We start from the raw sequence: 17,025 nt of genomic DNA on the forward strand, positions 1-17,025 counted from the left end.
TATAAATTCAACGAGCAGTTTAGCTTCCCAGGCTTTGTCTCTGCTGGAGAGCTTTGTTCATGCTGGGCCTGCCGGTTGTCACCTTCCAGACAAGAACTCTCCCAGAGAGGCTTCTCACCCAGTAAATGGTTTGCCAGTGATTTGGAACAGGTTTTTTAAAATTTTATTATTATTATTGTTTGCTCAACCTATTTTACTTTTTATTTTAGGGAAACAGCCTCTGCTTGTGCAGCACCCCTGTTGAAGGTAATATCTGCCTGCAGTCTTGCTTGGAAGTTAAATGAGATATGGGTCTGGCTAGCTTTGAGGCGTGGGTGGCTGTGGACTGTGAGCACAAAAGAATATCTTGGCAGGGGAACAAAACGGCTCAAGAAATACATGTCTGTTTTGTACTGCAGTAGTTCAACTGAGCCTGCTGCCACCAGGTATTCAAAAGCACCAAGTTCTACCAGGCAAGCGTCTTTAAAACTTGAAATATTCTCCCCAAGGGTAGGATGCAATAGCAGAAAAGAACAAAATTGCAGGGGTGGAAGTACTGACTTGCTTCCAAACGAGAATCCATTTCTAAAGACTGCGTGTACACTAGTTGCAGTTAAACAAAAGCTAAGTATGGGCACCAAAACAAAGACCGCCACACTTCTCCCTGTAATGTCTGCCTTAAGATGCAGCCAGCTCTGCACAAACTCATGAGGTTTATTGTTCTCAAGGAAAGATTGGGGGGGGGAGGGTTTAATCCAAACACACCAACTTTTGCTGAGATTTGCTGAATGTAGCTGAACTCATGGTTGGCTGCTTTAAATATATAGCTTGCCTGTCAGTGATCAGTGCTCACATTGGCATTCTTTAAGATCACTGACAAAAGAGAGCCAAAGCAAACCTTGTATTTAAAAAGTGTATTAAAAATGCTTTATAGTTAAAATGTGTAAATGAATTCTTTCATATTTTTAAGTGGCAATACCACAATAGGTTCCACTGATCAATCTTCATTCTAGATGACGCACCGCTGAATATTATCGATGTCACACCTAAGCAGTCAGACAATTAATTTTCCAGGATTGAGAAACCTCTGGTTTGAAAAGAAAAGTTGAGATGTTTACAAATTCACTCATGCATCAAAACACACAGAAATTCTAAGTTAAGGTGTCCACCTTAACTTCTGCGCCACGTAAGCTGTAAATATGTCCCACTCTCACACTTATTGTGCTAGCTCATGACTTATCTTCCATGCACCCCACACTTTCCTTTGGTTTTTCAGCCCCAGTCTTTTCCTCTGCAGCTCAAGGGAACACCAAAGCTCATGATACCATGGGGGCCATGGCCACTAAACTGCACAAAACCGCCTGCATTCCCTATAAGTATTCATTTCAGTTTCAGGAAATTGTCTATGTTAGTTGTGATGGGCTGCATGTCACAGAATGGGGTGGGGTGGATGTGACACAAGACACCAGGATGACAGAAGAGTCTCCTAACAAATCACTGGTCAGTCCCCAGGGCAATCTGCAGGCAAAGAAGTGCCCACCTGGCAGACTAAGGCTTCTCTTCCCAGAAAGAGAAGCATAGCCATATCTCAGGATCCAATGGGATGATGGGGCAGGAGGCTCTAGAGGCAATCAGAGAAAGGAGAATGTGGGTTGCTGCCAACCTGAGTGGAGCGACAGCCACAAGAGAGACCCAGAGTGGGGAAAATAAGTATGGGTCAGCAAAATAAGTCTAACATACACATATCATGCCAGAGATCCCAATTAGTTCACATGCCTATTCCTGACACGGCATGCCACAATGCAAGGGAAGCAGCCCGTGCCCTTGTTTCTCGCAGAACAACAGCTTATGCCCTGTTGCAGAGCACACCACCAGAGTTCTGGGCCACTGAATGGTGAAAAGGGGGAAGATTGGTACATGTTAGCAGTGGATGGCTGCAAATGGGAGGGGTGGGGTCACAAGGGAGATGAAGAACACATGGAGGGGGACCTAAAATTGGGTGAAGTAGGCTATTGGGACAAATATCTGTATCACGAGAAGGCACACAAGCCAGCAAGCAAAAGGGGAAGGTTAAGCTCCACTTGTTGCTTTTACTTTTGGTTAAACATGCATAAGATTTGCAAATATTTCCTTAAGCTTTAGAGCACAGAGGCTGGCAGTCAGAATTAAAAGTTTAGCGCTTCCAAACACGGACATACCACTGAGCCCATCTCCACTGCTGCCCCAATCTGCAGAAGAAGAAGAAAAGGATTGGGGCTGAAAGACCAAAGGGAAGTGGGTGAAAGCACAACACTGTATGTGAGACTGTAGAATATGTTCGCTATTTACACGGCACAGAAGATAAGGCGAGTGCTCTAACTTCGAATTTCCAAGCAATGACACAGAAGGTCTAAGAAAACCCCCGCACAACAAATAAACAAATACATTTTCAGGCAAGCTCCTTCCGTCTTAATAAGGGGGTAGTTATCTGTTTCTTTCATGCCTCCAGAGTCTGCATTTCTCCAGCTAGGTACTCAGAAGGGCAGCTATGTTGGATATTGTAGTACATTTGCTGATAGTTGAAGCTGACATGAAGTTTGAAAAAATTACAGAATGATACTTTGGGCTTCTATGTCCCCAGCTGAAGCAAGCAATCTAGCAGGGAATTTCCAAACTACAAAGGCTCATGTATGCACCAAGAGCAGGACGTGAACCGTTTAAAAGCAAATCAGAGAGTTCAGTAGTTAGGAAAAGGAAAACAAACCACCAAGGCAGATAGACTGGGTGAGGGGGGGGGGGGGACTCCTGCTTAACCAAATTGCCAAAGGCAATAAAATTTTAAAGCTGCCACATCAGTGGTAATCTACAGAAGAAAAAGCAAAAACGTAGCTACCTAGCAATTTTTAAAAATATCAGCCTTTGTTTAACTGCACTACTCTGTTCTAGAGGATTTGGAGAGAGGTAGCCATGTCTATTGTAGCAAGAAGAAAGAACAAAGTGCTCTTTGTCCATTTCTTCTCAGGTAGAGGCTAAGTCGCTGCCTGTATTTTTCTACATTTCATTTCCATCTCACCTCCCTGTATAGAATTCCCCTAAATCATATATGTATATACACCTGTAACTCAATATAACACTTCAAGCATCTGATGAAGTGAACTGTAGCTCACAAAAGCATATACCATAAATGTTTTACGCTTTAGAGTGCAACAAGATACTTCTTCTTCATCTCAGGCCACAGAAGGTGGAAAGAGGGTCCAGCAAGATGCTGCCAGAGAGTTGTTTACAAAGGTGATATAATTGCAGTCCAAGATTCCTTGAACTCAAACAACATGCCTCCCATGGTATATAGATCCCACAATCCCAATACAGTCGTACTGCAGAAGTCGAATAGAATCAGTTCCGGAAGTCCGTTTGACTTCCAAAAACGTGGCTTCTGATTGGCTACAGGAAGCTCCTGCAGCCAATCAGAAGCCACAGAAGCCCCGCCGGACGTTCGGCTTCCAAAAGAAAGTTTGAAAACCAGAACACTCACTTCCGGTTTTTGATCGTTCAGGAGCTGGAACATTCCACTCCCAAGGTGTTTGGGAGCTGAGGTACGACTGTATTTGCATCAACCTGGCCTACTAAATTGACTTCCACCAGAGCCTGCAATGTCACTTACCTGACTCTGGGTCCAACTGCACACAAGAAGTACCTAACAGTGCCCTAATTATGGGATGCTCTCTCCCTACAAGCTTGCCTGGTGCACTCATTGTTTATATTAAGTAAAATGGAAGGTCTGTCATCAAGATATGCAAGGCATATGTAGATGTAGAGTTTCAATATTGAAAAGACCTGGCATGGAGATGGAGTGCACATGATTATCCCTGCCAGCAAAGACCAGCCCACCCAGTGTTAGGGATGGAAGGCAGGCTTTACTGAGGCTTCCAAGATTTCCCAAATTGCAACTATTTTGCTTTCTGTAATATGACACTAGGGAAAGGTAAGAGATGCACTCGGGGATATCTTTGGAATATGGGATGGCCCCTACTCTCTACTCGAGTCATCTCCCATTCATAAAGCATAATTCCAATTTGCAACACCCAGTGTTGAGTTTTGTTTCCAAGAAACCAAACTGTGAGGCACACACAACTGAGGGGGGGGGGCAAGGATGGGGGAGCAGTGCATCTCAACGTGCATACATATGTATCTGAAACAGGAAGTGGTGTGGGCTTTTCTGAGTGAAGTGACTCCCTTCCCTCTTTTGCTTCTTTAATGACAAATGAACAGCCTCCATTCTGAACTGAGTGTTTCTTCCTGTTTGTGCCCGCTTCCATGGCTCAAATGGGTAGGGCACCTTGTTTTTATTTGCAAAAGCACCCTGCATGTTTAGCAACTCAAATAATTTACTAGCGGAGGTGGTTTTGTGACTGACATATGGGCCGTACAACCAGCAGCGTGCAAATCCATCTTCTGCTGAAAACAGGGAAGTTTTCCCCAAGCTTGAATGCATCCCTTCTTCCTTACTTGGGATCTAGCATTGGTAGAAAGAAACAGAAAGGAAAGCATTCCCAGAATCTGAGTCTGAAGGATGGTAGATGGAAAAGCAACAAAAAAATATACTGCCTCCCACTGCTCCCAAAGCTAAGAAAGATGAAGTTAGGCTTGCCATACGTCAGGAATTTTGGGGTCTTCCTAAGAAAAATTCAACAACTTTGCGAGTGTCAGGAATTTTACTTTTTGAAATATGGCAACCCTAGATGAAGGAAATAGTCATGAAATGCACAACCTCTTTCCCTGCACCAAAACTAAGCAGGGACAAAGGGAGGCAAAGCATTCCTTCCTGTAGTCTGTGGCACTCCAGTCTGGGTAGGGAATTCCAGAGAAAGCGTATCCAGTTGCCACTTCTTACAAAACAAGGCTCTTCAGCCACTAAAGAGCTATGTGGGAGGACAAACTGGCAGTAGAACCACGAGAAAAAAGGATAACTTGCTAGAGATTCTCCCTTCTGCACATGTCATAACACAGAAGCCAGTCCTATATGGAATCTGGTTGTGATAAACTTGGAGCCAAGACTCCTGGAACTTATTGCCAGCATCAAGGAAGACACTTCCATGTTTCAAAATTGGTTCTCCTAACGGATAGGAAACAAATGTTGTAATGTGGATCACTCCTCTTTAAGAGTTCTAGCCAGCCAGTCATATCCTCTTTCACAATGCTGTACTACATTTCAACCACCCACATTCCCCAGTCAATTGGTATTCGCTGGCCACTGAACATGCTAAATCCTCATTAGGCTGGGGAACCCCCACCCCCGGTTTCTTCCTGAATACTTTTATATATATATATGCTTCTAACTTTGGAATTTCCCCAAGCCTGCCAATACCTTCCCACTGAGTGCCCTTTCGGCAATGTAACTCACATACACCAGATAATGATAATGTAATGATCATCAGTTTAATTAATTTAATAATCATCAGTTAATGATAACTTCATTTTCATCAGTCTCCCCCTATTCGGCCAACCTTTGCCCTGAGCTCAGTGGAGAAGGTAAAAGGAGGTGAAAGGAAAGTTAGCAGAGAGTTGGGAAGGGGAAGAGGGCAGAGGAGGCAAATGGACAGGTGGGAAGGAAGGGACAGGAGCGGAAAGGGAAGGACAAAATATTTTCCTCCTCACCACCATTACAATGCATTGCAGCTTCTCCTTTGTCTCTGTGATCACACCCTCGATATATTATTGTGGTCCACACAAACCCTTGCCCACAGTAGCTCATGCCATAAACATGGACTGCTGCAAGGCACTTTGCTGTCAGGTTGTTAACAGAACAAGGCTTGTGCACGTGGGGAGTCGTGGCATCCTTGCTGGTAAGTGGGCAGTTTTAGAGGTGTAGACAATACCCCATATTTCCATGTGTGTGATTTCAAGGACTCAATCTGAGTATCTACAACACCACCCAGGTGACTTCTCACTGCGACAATATCGCATGCATAATTACCCACCTCTTCATCCTTGTACCAAGACAAACTTTCCGCCGTCAGGACGAACCAATACTCCTTGGAGCCACCTTTCATGATGCTAATGTTGTTGATAGTCAGCCAGCCTCGCCGGATGACCTGGAGGAAATCAAGGAGTAGGTGAGGAAGGAAGAACAGGTTACAGGCTATCTTGGGGAACGTAAGATGGATGGGATTGCTTTATGTTCAAGAGATTTGGTGCAATGGCTTAAGATTCTAGCCCTCATGGCAATCACCAGGGGAGAAAAGGCCTGCTTCCAAAGTTAGCAGCTTGGAGGGCCCAGTGGAGGATGATGGGGTCTGAAGATTCCCACCTACAGCATTACTGTTACACGTGGACTTTGATTGCCTCTGAAATAGCAGCCTGGCTCATGATTGCAAAATTCCACCGTGTGATCAATGTTAAGCAATGAACCATTCTCACCAATATGCAACCCTAAAGCACCCATTGACACTTAGTGTACCCAAAATTAAATCTAGAGAATGCTAGATACAAGTGATAAACCTGTAAAGCAGAATTTTAAACATGCCATGACTAGCGCTCTGCAGCAGCAGGTAAAATCAGGAAAGGAACTCTGTGTAGCAGTCCAATACTCACTGACAGATGAACGGGTATCGCCAGAAATAAAAACAGGACAGGAGCTCCTTCTCTTTACAGCAAAAACATTGCTTATAGATGTCTATGAGGTCCCTCATAAATATATAATGCTATAGTACATGGCAGTGAAACCCATCAGCTTATAGCTGCTTATAGCATTCACAAGAACCCCCTGAAAAGATGCAGGCAGGAGCCAGAGTACGTTGGTGGCAACCCTCAGGTATCCATGTTTGCAACTTACAAAGCAGCCACAGATCTAGTGAAACTTAATAGGATGAAAAAGGAGTCTCCTGAACAAAGCTACACTGATTTGTGCAGGCCACAACTCTGCTTGCAGCTAGTTGTTTCCAACCACCTTTACTCCTATTTGCAAACAACCACTCAGTTACTCACTTCGTCTTGCATTTCACACTAATGACACACTCTCAGTTTGCCTGAAGGGGCAGCTCCCCACCTGATGAAGTCACACCAGTCTCACAGGTGACTCCACGAGAGCTACAAGCAAAATGTTTTGGAGCCAGTTCTTTGCTAGAGCCTGGCTAACCAAAAAGTCACAAAATGAAAATGTAAATGAGGTTAAGGGTTGAAATGGCAGTACTGATGCTCGTCTGCCTCTTGGTGGGATAATTTGTCCTCAAGACATTTGGCTCTAGGATGACGACATTCCTTTATCCTGAAGGAAGCTCCAAGGCTTGGCTTTTCCAATTGGACAACAACAAAAAATGTTTATGTTATTTAGTTACATTTGCATCCTATCCTCTCTCTAAAGTAGTGGTTTTCTTTTAGTGTTGCAGGGAGTTCTGGAGTTTTTCAGAAGCTTTCCCTGATGAAAAGTGATGAACAGTGGTAGACAAACTACTTTGAAAGGCAGCTTGCCCATCACTTCCAGTCTTTCCTGCAATGGACAGCCAGACAAAGCATGCTTCAATAGCAACAAGGAAACCTAATAGGCCTATGATCTCTGTGCAAACACATAGCTAGGTGTCTACTAGTAGATCTGAACCATTTACGGTACATCAGCAGTTTTCTGATTTCCAGTAGTTTTCACTATAATAAACAACAAACTTTTAGAAGACATCTGAAGGCAGCCATGTATAGGAAAGTTTTTAATGTTTGATGACTTACTGTGTTTTCATTTGTTGGAAACCACCCAGCATTTTAATATAATCATCATCATCAACAACAACAATTATAGTAAGCAAAACTGCAAGTAAAAGTATCATTGGCATGGCTGGAAATCTCTCTCAGCCTCTGTGTTCTTTTACCTAGAGCTGTTTTAACTGGCTTTAATACTATATTTTTACATTGCTGTGATCTGCACTGGGACCTTAAAGGGAAGGGGATGTAAGAAATCAAATAAATAATAATACAACATACATGTATTAACTGGTTGCTTTTAAATAAGTCTTTGTGCAGCTCTGCTAGGACAGTATTAGTGTGTCAGAACCCCTGATCTGTTGTAACTCAGAGGCAGACAATGCAAGCTGTCCCAGTGAATGACTCACAGGGTGTAGTAGACAATTTGCTTCACCCACTGAGTCACTATTATGTATCAAACTCCAACAGCTCACTAGCTGCTACTCTGAATCTGAGCTCTGATTGGCAGACTACTGGGTTTCAGTAAAAAAATAAGAGTAGATCCCACAAGCCCACCCTTGCCTAGTATGTACCCTAGAATCTTCCATAGCACACTGGATCTCCTCAGACAAATGATGTAGAAAGGATGCCCTGGAGAAAGGAAGTCTGAAAACCACTGCTCTGAAGAGCTCAGAATAAAAGTATCTTGCAAACTGATTAAGTCAATACTTGCCCAAAGAGTACCATATTTTAAACAGTTGTGTTAACTTGAGTGAGTACTTCCACATTGGAATGTACTAGTCTAGCCACCATGCCACGCTAGGAATTCTAATTGCCTGGCACAAGCCAAAAGCAACACCCAGCGTTGCCTGTGAGGCATCCCAAAATCTGCCCAACAATCAAATCCCCAATGCTGGAAGGATTTTAGCCCTTCCACTGAATATGTTGGTGCCAAGTCATTGAGCTCATTATAAATTTACTGGAATAAAAGCCAGCAAAGCAATTGGCGAGCCAGTCCTAGGTCCGGGATCTAGCCCCCTGTTCAGCCCTAAGTTTCTACACCTCTGTTCACTAAGAATGGCCAGGATCAATTCACTTCATAGGGCTTGCAAAGTATTAAGGATGAACCACTTGCCCTCAGAACTATGCTTTGAACATCTGAGTAGCTGTGTACATTTAAGCAAAGAATGATCATTTACAGCCAAGTAACTGGACAGAACCGCTCTTAACTTTTTATGTAGATTTTTTATGGTGGTTGATGGGCTGCTGAGAATATCCTGCAAGACTCACCAAGCCTGCAATAACCTTGAGCACGGTAGATAGTCCAACAAACTGCTTTAATTTAAACCCAACACAAATGAGTTTTACTTTTTCTCTCTGCTAGGATGAAAAGTATCTCTTTAGGATACCTGATCAACACCCCACCTCCTGTGTGGGCCTTTGGAGGAAAGACACAGCAACAAATACACTCTGCTCTGTCATTTATTCGTTTTTATGTCTGAACTATACTTTTCCTTTCAGAAGGAAAGGAAAACAGCAAAACATGTAAAACGTTTTCTACCCAAGTTAGTACCACCATAAATATTAGTAATGAGCAGATAGGAAAGGAAGTAGTCTATATGTTAAATCATTTAAATATAGCCAGGCTAAAGTATACTTTGGAGAAAGAGAGCAAACCTAATGGTGATGATTCAACTGTTAGATACGAAAGCTACAGATGTTAGAGGCAGGATTGCTGAGCAGCTCTGGAAAGGGACAGAGAATTTGGCTTGGCCTGTGCTTAAGCTTTCAAAACCAGCACTGAAAAAGCATGAGGGCAAAGAAATACATATCAACCAGGCATCCTCATCTTTTCAGACCTGCTCAGCTTCTTGCTAACATAAATACCAAGGTGGCAGACACACAGAAGGAGCGGAGCACTGGTGGGCATGGGCTGTTGCAAACTATATTTTAATTCAAATTAACTTGGCAGAGGAATGGAAGGTGTTGTCAAATCCAGACATAGGAAAGGGAGTCAGGTCAGATTTCCTCTCTGTGAAGCATTTCTCTTAATTAAAAAGATTCAGGATCAGAAGTCAGTCACATTTTAAATACAATTAGCTTTTAAAAGAATGGAGGCAAAGAATGGCCAGAAGGCAGAAGAGAAGGAGACCTTGAGACAGATGTGGAAGAAGAAAACAAAGAGCCCGAAAAAGACACACAGGGCTGTAACTGAGTTTGAGGAGCCCAGTCACGGGGCATCAGCCCAAGGGAAGCCAATTCTGCTGCGAACTTAAGAAAAGAGACTTGTCTAAATTGGTGTTTTTAAAGAGCTATGTTGAGTTAGAGGATAAGTTGGGGGCAAAAAGTGTGCAGCAGGGCAAGTTTTGGGCAGTATGGACCAAAAAAAATATTCCTGGAATCAATCTCCTTATTCTTTAGCCTGCTATTTTACCACCACCACCCAGACAGGCCTGCAAGAAGCTGAGGAAAGAAGAACATAATGTTCATTTAAAGCTCCAAACTGCCTCTCAAACACAGGAGGATGAGTTCGATCCAAAGTGTTGCCTGAAAAGTAAGTTTCACCTACTACTTTTAGTAAAATCAAACACAGCCCAGCCAGTCAGATCTCCACCTTCCTCTTACTGAAGCACAAACCACATTTTCAAAGCCAAGGATTGAAGATTGGGAATTGAAGACGAGGGATTGCATTGGAATTGGAGACATGGCAAATATGCAGACCCTCAGGGGGTATTATGGCAGTGTTTCTCAAACTCTTGCTAGGTTTGCCAAATTAAAATTTGGAGTGTAAGAGTAAGAATTAACTGCCTTCAAAGGAGCCCATCTAGAATGAGTTACTGTTCACAGGTTGCTTCCTGGTCAGAAACTGTAGCTCATGCAATCACATGGGCAGCATTCTCCATGGAAGGTTGATTTGAGTTCATATGAACCTCTAATTACTTTCAGCAAACTATTTGAGAATACTGCTCTGAGGTCTGCAGTTATCCTTAGGATATCATGAAAATGGATGCGTCAGCACTTTCAGACTCTTTGAAACACAGGATATAATGATGAGAACTGACAGGATGCCTGGGATTCCAGGGGAATGCTATGCCACTGATTTTAAACTCTCTCAGCATTCTACTCCACTGGATCAGAATATGGAATTGAGAGGAGATTCCTTGCCCAGTAGAAATAGCACTTGAATAGGAACCTCCCACACCTCCAATCTGAGCAAAGTTAACACATATGCATCAAAGCTAGCATATGTGTCACATATGTACAATAGTATATAGTGCAATATTCTTGTACCAAGTACATGTGAAAATTATTTCCAGGACAGAATGAGAGGAGGAGCACCTCTGCATCTGTTTTATTAAGAATTGTTCTTCTCACTTACATCCAAAAGTTTCTGGCGATTCCATTTTCTTGTAGAGTAAGCAATGTAACCATTTGATTTCCAACTCCAAGATTCCCATCCACAACACATCCTTCAGGGACTATGAGTTCAAAGGGCTGTATCAGTTCGTTTAATCATGGAGCAACCGATCCACCCACATTTCTTAGAATCTAGTGCACTTAAAGGAAAAGCATAGAGCAACACTGGTCTCACCAGACAAGGGAAAGGGCCACGTAGTAATGATAGGGCAAACAAATCTCTCTGTGCCTCAATAATCATAGAGAAGGCAGCAGCAGCTGAGATTTTAGATGGAGATATGAACACATCAAGATGAAAACTAACATGGAATACGTTTGTGACAATTGCCGACCAAGATGAGTGTATGGATGTAGAACATGGTACAATAAATGATGCTGGCCACTTGAGTCTCACCAGGTAGGAAGAACACAAGGTCTCAAGGGAGAAAATAACCAGGAATGCTAGCAGACAGAGCAGAAGCTCAGAATGCTGCAGTTACCAGTCAAGGTTCACTGGCACCTTTATCCTTCCATTGCGCTCTGTTGGTATGGTGGGTGTCATACCCAAGTCTGGCAGCCTCAAGCTTACTTTTATAGCTAAGACTCACAAGTCTCAGTTGCTTGAGTGTCACTGGACTCCAGCTTAGTGGATCTCCCTTCATCTGTATATGTCAGCTTGAAGAAAAGGCATGAAGATGGGATATTAAATAAGGACGATGTCTCACCTAATTTCTGATCCAAGGAGGGTTGGAACTAAAATCAAACCCCCTCAGGCTAAAATGAAGGGTTCAGAAAGCTACCTTTTCTACTTACAGTTTCATTCATTGCCCACTTGGTAAGTCCAAGAATTCAACAGTAGCAACTAAATTTAGAAAGATGGTTCCCATGCCTGGATCTCCTGGAATGCCATTTGAAGTTGCTTGCTTTTCTGTACAATTAAGTGCACTTTGTTTGAGGCAAAGAGGTTACACAACTTGGGGACCTTTACTTTTGCTGGGCAAGGAAGTCTCCATCACCAAATTTTACATATCAGTCACTAGCACATTATACAGGTACTTACCAGTATCTCACCCTTTACAGGTTGGCAAAATTAGTGGTGCAGGTAAAATAAGGAAAAGCAGGATGAGGGGACAGAACAGTGAAGAAAATCAAATAATGAGAGTAGAAGGGGAAGGGAGAAGCAGGAAGCACAAAAATGGTTGGAAAAAGGGGAAAGCAGAAAAAAACAGTAAAAGAAAAAAGTTACATGCAATTAATTATAATTGTTCAGTGTTAATGTTCCATTACAGTCTTTCCAAACAAGAATTAACATACGCAGATACATTATATAGAGACTAACTTTATGCACCAATTTTGTTTCCAGTCCTTTGCTCAAGTCTTGCTGCTCAGAAACAAAAGGGACTCAAGACTGAAAATGTTCCTTTATCGTTTCATTCTTCTGCCTTGAAGTTTCTCTCTTCTACTTGTGTTCATATTGGCATAGATTTGTGGTCACAACTGAAGGATAAATGATTTATTTTGGTGGAGGCACTGTACTTTCTGCACCTTGTGACCAGCTCCAAGTCATTTTCTGTCTTCAAATGACATAAGGCAAGGGTGGCACTTCTTCTTATAAAACTATGCCATGTTCACAAGCCTGTTCAACTCTGCGCAACTACACAGTGTGCCCAACAGGCTGGACTTAGTATGCTGACACTATGTTCTACTTGCCTAAAGGAAGGAGACATGCATCAGTACCTGATTTGGGATTGCTCTTTTCTTATTTGCTTGGGTGCTCCTTTGCTGTGCACTGCAAGAAAAGAGATGGTTTTACATTAAACATGCCTACTGGGTGTGGGAAAAAAGGTAAACTTGCATGTTAGATACACAGAATCACCAACACATTCATTCCTGTTCAAGTCAAGCAAAATTAGAGATGCAGATAAGGAAATGCCAACCCTCAAAGGAGAAAGTTCACCAGCAATGGAGCTGAAGTGATACATGCCATACGACAGATTTTTCCACCATAAAGACACTCTATACATTCACAGCGGTTCTGAAACATCCCACTTCAGATCTAAACCCAAGGGAGACAGGGGCTTGAACCTGTGACTACACACTACAGAGGCAAAAGACTTTAGGGAGGAAGCGGAAGACACTGCCTACTACAGGCCCCAGTGAATCTTTTCTTGAAAGAACCTGCCTTGTAGCATATGGAGAGAACACCCTAGTGTTTCAATCAATGGGATGTTAGACTGTCTTGCAGGATTGTCAATTTTCACAACTAATTAGTGGAATAATTCTGAGGTCCTCTGCTGGCTGGATGCAGCTTGCCTCCTACCAGTTACATGCACATGTACACAGAACATGCACATTTACTATGTGTCCCAAGGCTAGCCACTCATGTTGATATATCTTACTAGCCAACCATTACTATGCTTACCACTATGCCTCTCTCTCCTCCCTAGTTGACTCAGACATGCAAAAGGCTTAGGAAAGGGAAAGGCTATTTCTGGATTGTGCCACCCAGAAAAAGGAAATAATCTCTTCCACTCTTTTGAATTTCTTCTCAAAAGAAATTCCTGCTGTTGCTTACTTTGTCTAATCTGCAGCACAAATGAAATTTCAAGTGAGAGGACCTACACACTACCGGCCACTCTGCTTGCCAGAGGGTGAGGGGCACTTGCCATTGGAGAGCAGATTTATGGGAACACGTCTCCACTGACCACAGTCTTCATAAAGCCCCTTCAACAAGTTCTCCAAAGGGTTAGGCAAGCTACACTCTAGACCTAGTAAGGATAAACTCTCACAGGCAGATACGCACCCAGCCACCATGCGCTGCTCAGTGTAACAGCTGGGGAGATTTGGGAGAGGTTTGAGGCATCCAGAGGGAAGAGCAAAGTGAGTCAAAGAGAGAGAGAAACATGAGATGAAGGAAAAAGAAGGAACTGTAAATTAAGTGTGAAAGGATACATAAACAGACTACACACAAATTACACGAGAGGGAGAGAGAGAGAGATGGGGAATGGAAGGAGTATGTGAACAGGACACTATGCCTGAGTTGCTTGCTGGGCTGATGCCAAACAGCATTTCTTAAAATGCATTTAGGGTGTTTCTAAGTCATCCAATAACAAAAGTTCTAGGAACAGCATTACAAAATAAAAGGGAAATAAGTGGTAAGGGTTCAGGGACCTCCTACTGGGATCATTTGGTCTTGATGTCCTGAAAATTCTGCTTACAGGCCCCTACAAAAAAAAATCAGGGGTACTTCATATATTACATTTATAAAATGAACTTATCAAAGGTTTTATGCGAAAAGAGAAAAAGTAGTATTTTATCTTACACTCATATTAATGTTACAAATGTGTTTAATACACCTGCTTGAAAGCTGGCAAGTGAGTACAGGTTGTCCTAATTTTTGCACTAAGCATCATATATAGAAGTGTCCATTCTGTGCAGAGGCTGTGGGTGTGCACACCAAAATAAGCTTCTGAATCTTAAAAACAAGCAGGTTTTTTAGCAGCTAGAACTACAGTGGTGAGCTTGAGGAACAGGAAAAGACTGACAAAGGCACCTAGTGGAGATTTCTAGGGATACAGGGGGAAAGGTCTCAATCCCATGATGGCTGTTCCTGTAATGGTGTAGGAAATTATAACCCTAAGGCACAAGGACACCACACTGAAGAAATTAAATGCCATCCCACATAAATGTAGCCATAATTTGTGTAACCCTAGGATATTTCTTGGGAGTCACTCATGGAAGATCTGATCATTTACAAGTACTTCATTAAAGGTATAAATAATTTGTGAACGGTATGTGCTATTTTGTTATGAAGGCTGTGAATAGAAAGATGTATAGACAGACCACTATAAAGAAATCAGGAGTCAGCTAGAAGAATGGCACTGGGAAACAGTCAAAGGATACTGGATCCTAGGATTTAGGTAAGCAGTAAGTTCATGACCACCAAAATAGCTTTTTAAGAAACATTGCCACCTCCAAGACAAGTAGAACTATAGGGAGAGACTACTAATCACCTGCAGGTGATATAATCTGCAGGAACATTTTGGTCATTTCCCTAGTTGGTGAGGCTCATTTGACAACAAAATGGTTGTAAAGTAATGTTCACAATGGTTACTGGCATTTTGATTTGGGATGATTCATTTATTAGACGTAATGCTATCAACACACTTACGTTCTCAACTAGTGGGAAAGTTATGAATGAGAATTTAAAAGAATAAAATGTATCACTAGGAAGGTCCGATTCTTTGGGAAGCTGGAGTTTATAATTGCTTTAAACAGGATCAATCCAAACATCCCATATGTTAGAAAGCACATAAACCTGTCAAAACTAGATGCCAACATGTCTAAAGAGTCAAGGAGGCTAGAAAAAGCAAGACACTTCCTTTAAAAACTGGAAGTGTCTGTCCAATCACAGAGGAAAAGGAGGCACAGACTCAGGGAACCAAATGTAAATGTACAATGAGGCAAGCCATGAAGAAACAAGTAAGATCTAATGGAAAAAAGCAGAAGCAGAAAGCTAACTAGAAAGGGTGTGCAACAGCTGGATAAAAATAGTACCGGGGAAAGTCAGGGTAACTGCAGACAATTGATATATACTGTCATCAGTGTTGAAGGGTACCCACCCTTGAGTCCTTTATCTAAAGACCTGTATGCATCAGAGGTGACAAGATGAAATTTTTTAAAAAGTAATCACCAGAACCCAAGGGGCGTCTGAATTGGCTGCTGCATGTTGAAGTTCAGATTGTACTTCTAAGTCAAGCATGCTTTCCACATGGGGAAAAAATATGCATTCCCTTTTGCCATATTTAGATTCTGTAACCATTATTTTTGAATTTGAAAGCCTAAGATAAGATTACTGTAACGTGCTATACCAAGGGACTGCAATTGCTTACTTCAAACTTCATCACAGCAGTGATGGCAGGCACCCTGAAAACAATACATCAGTCCTCCATCATCTTCCATAACTCCCTATGTCCCTCAGAGCACCATGCAAAGTGTTTTTATCCTACAAAGCCCTGGAGCCCTACATGCCTACAAGCAATTCTCCTTTCCTATGTCCCAACACAATTTACAATAGCTCACATGAGGTTACCCTTAATATTATTAGTGCAGAACGTCAGGCTACTCAATACACAGAGGCATCCCCATAGGCTGCATTGCGCACTTTCCTGGGAGACTTGCCAAATAGTATTTCTGAAGTGGCGTAAGACCTTCCTATTTTGGCTGGCTTTTGCTAGTTAGAAATGTATTTGTGATAGGGCAGGTTAAAGTCATTGTAAGTGATAAAGATCTAATAATTGTTTTCATTTAACTGGCTTTTTTTTTAAAAAAAGCACCCAAGTTGCTTGCTCCGAAAATAGGATAGGTCACAAAGGAAAGCCAAAAATAAGTTTTGTCCCTCTCTCTCACACACATATCTCACTCATTGTTACCTTTACATCAAGCATTTGAGATTAAAGTTCATGACTAGTTTCAGCTTCTAGTTATTTGATTTCGGTTAACCCAAGTCATGAAATCTGTACTACCAGGCAGTCATCCAATCACAAGATGCTCTCTTCTGCTTGGCCAAAAAAAATTCTCCTCATTTCCTACGTCAGCAGTACTATTTGGGCCATATAATGTTTCTCAGTGGCCTGATTCACATGCAGTGTTAAACCACAATTAATACAGGAGTGCCCCCCCCCCAACAACAGATTTACATGCAACTACACCGGAAAATAAATAATTTAATTCAAACCCTGGCGGGAGCTGGAGAATCCTCTTGGCTCATGAGGAGACCGTCCCTGGAGCCCAAAGTCAGTGAGAGCAGAGGAAGCCCCAAAGAGATTGGAGGCACAGCAGGACTTTGTTTACGCTGCTCAGCTTCCCTGCCTAACAGCTGGTGCGAGTGGTAGCACAGAAGCAGGCAATTCCCCGCACATCCTCCAGCCAGGCCCACAGCTTCAATTCTAGTTGTGGATGTTTTGGGATATAGTAATTTTCATAAGGATAGGAGAGAGAGCA

General features: G+C 42.4%; 1 protein-coding gene across 8 annotated transcripts in view; it reads right to left on the reverse strand.

The window, feature by feature from the left end:
• DNM2 (dynamin 2) overlaps positions 1-17,025 on the reverse strand; it is a 60,229-nt gene that overhangs the window by 12,936 nt on the left and 30,268 nt on the right. For 5 of the 8 annotated variants that reach the window (XM_079959309.1, XM_079959310.1, XM_079959314.1 and 2 more), the window contains exons 13-14: positions 12,748-12,811; positions 5,937-6,050 (exon numbers count right to left, since the gene is read on the reverse strand). In XM_079959309.1, the coding sequence (XP_079815435.1) occupies positions 5,937-6,050; positions 12,748-12,811 (178 nt within the window). Of the gene's footprint in view, positions 1-5,936; positions 6,051-12,082; positions 12,095-12,747; positions 12,812-17,025 lie in introns of all 8 variants that reach the window. The other 3 variants (XM_079959312.1, XM_079959311.1, XM_079959308.1) reach the window with 2 other exon arrangements.

The sequence above is a fragment of the Podarcis cretensis genome (genome assembly GCF_951804945.1).
Source record: "Podarcis cretensis genome assembly, chromosome: 17".
NCBI lineage: Eukaryota > Metazoa > Chordata > Lepidosauria > Squamata > Lacertidae > Podarcis > Podarcis cretensis.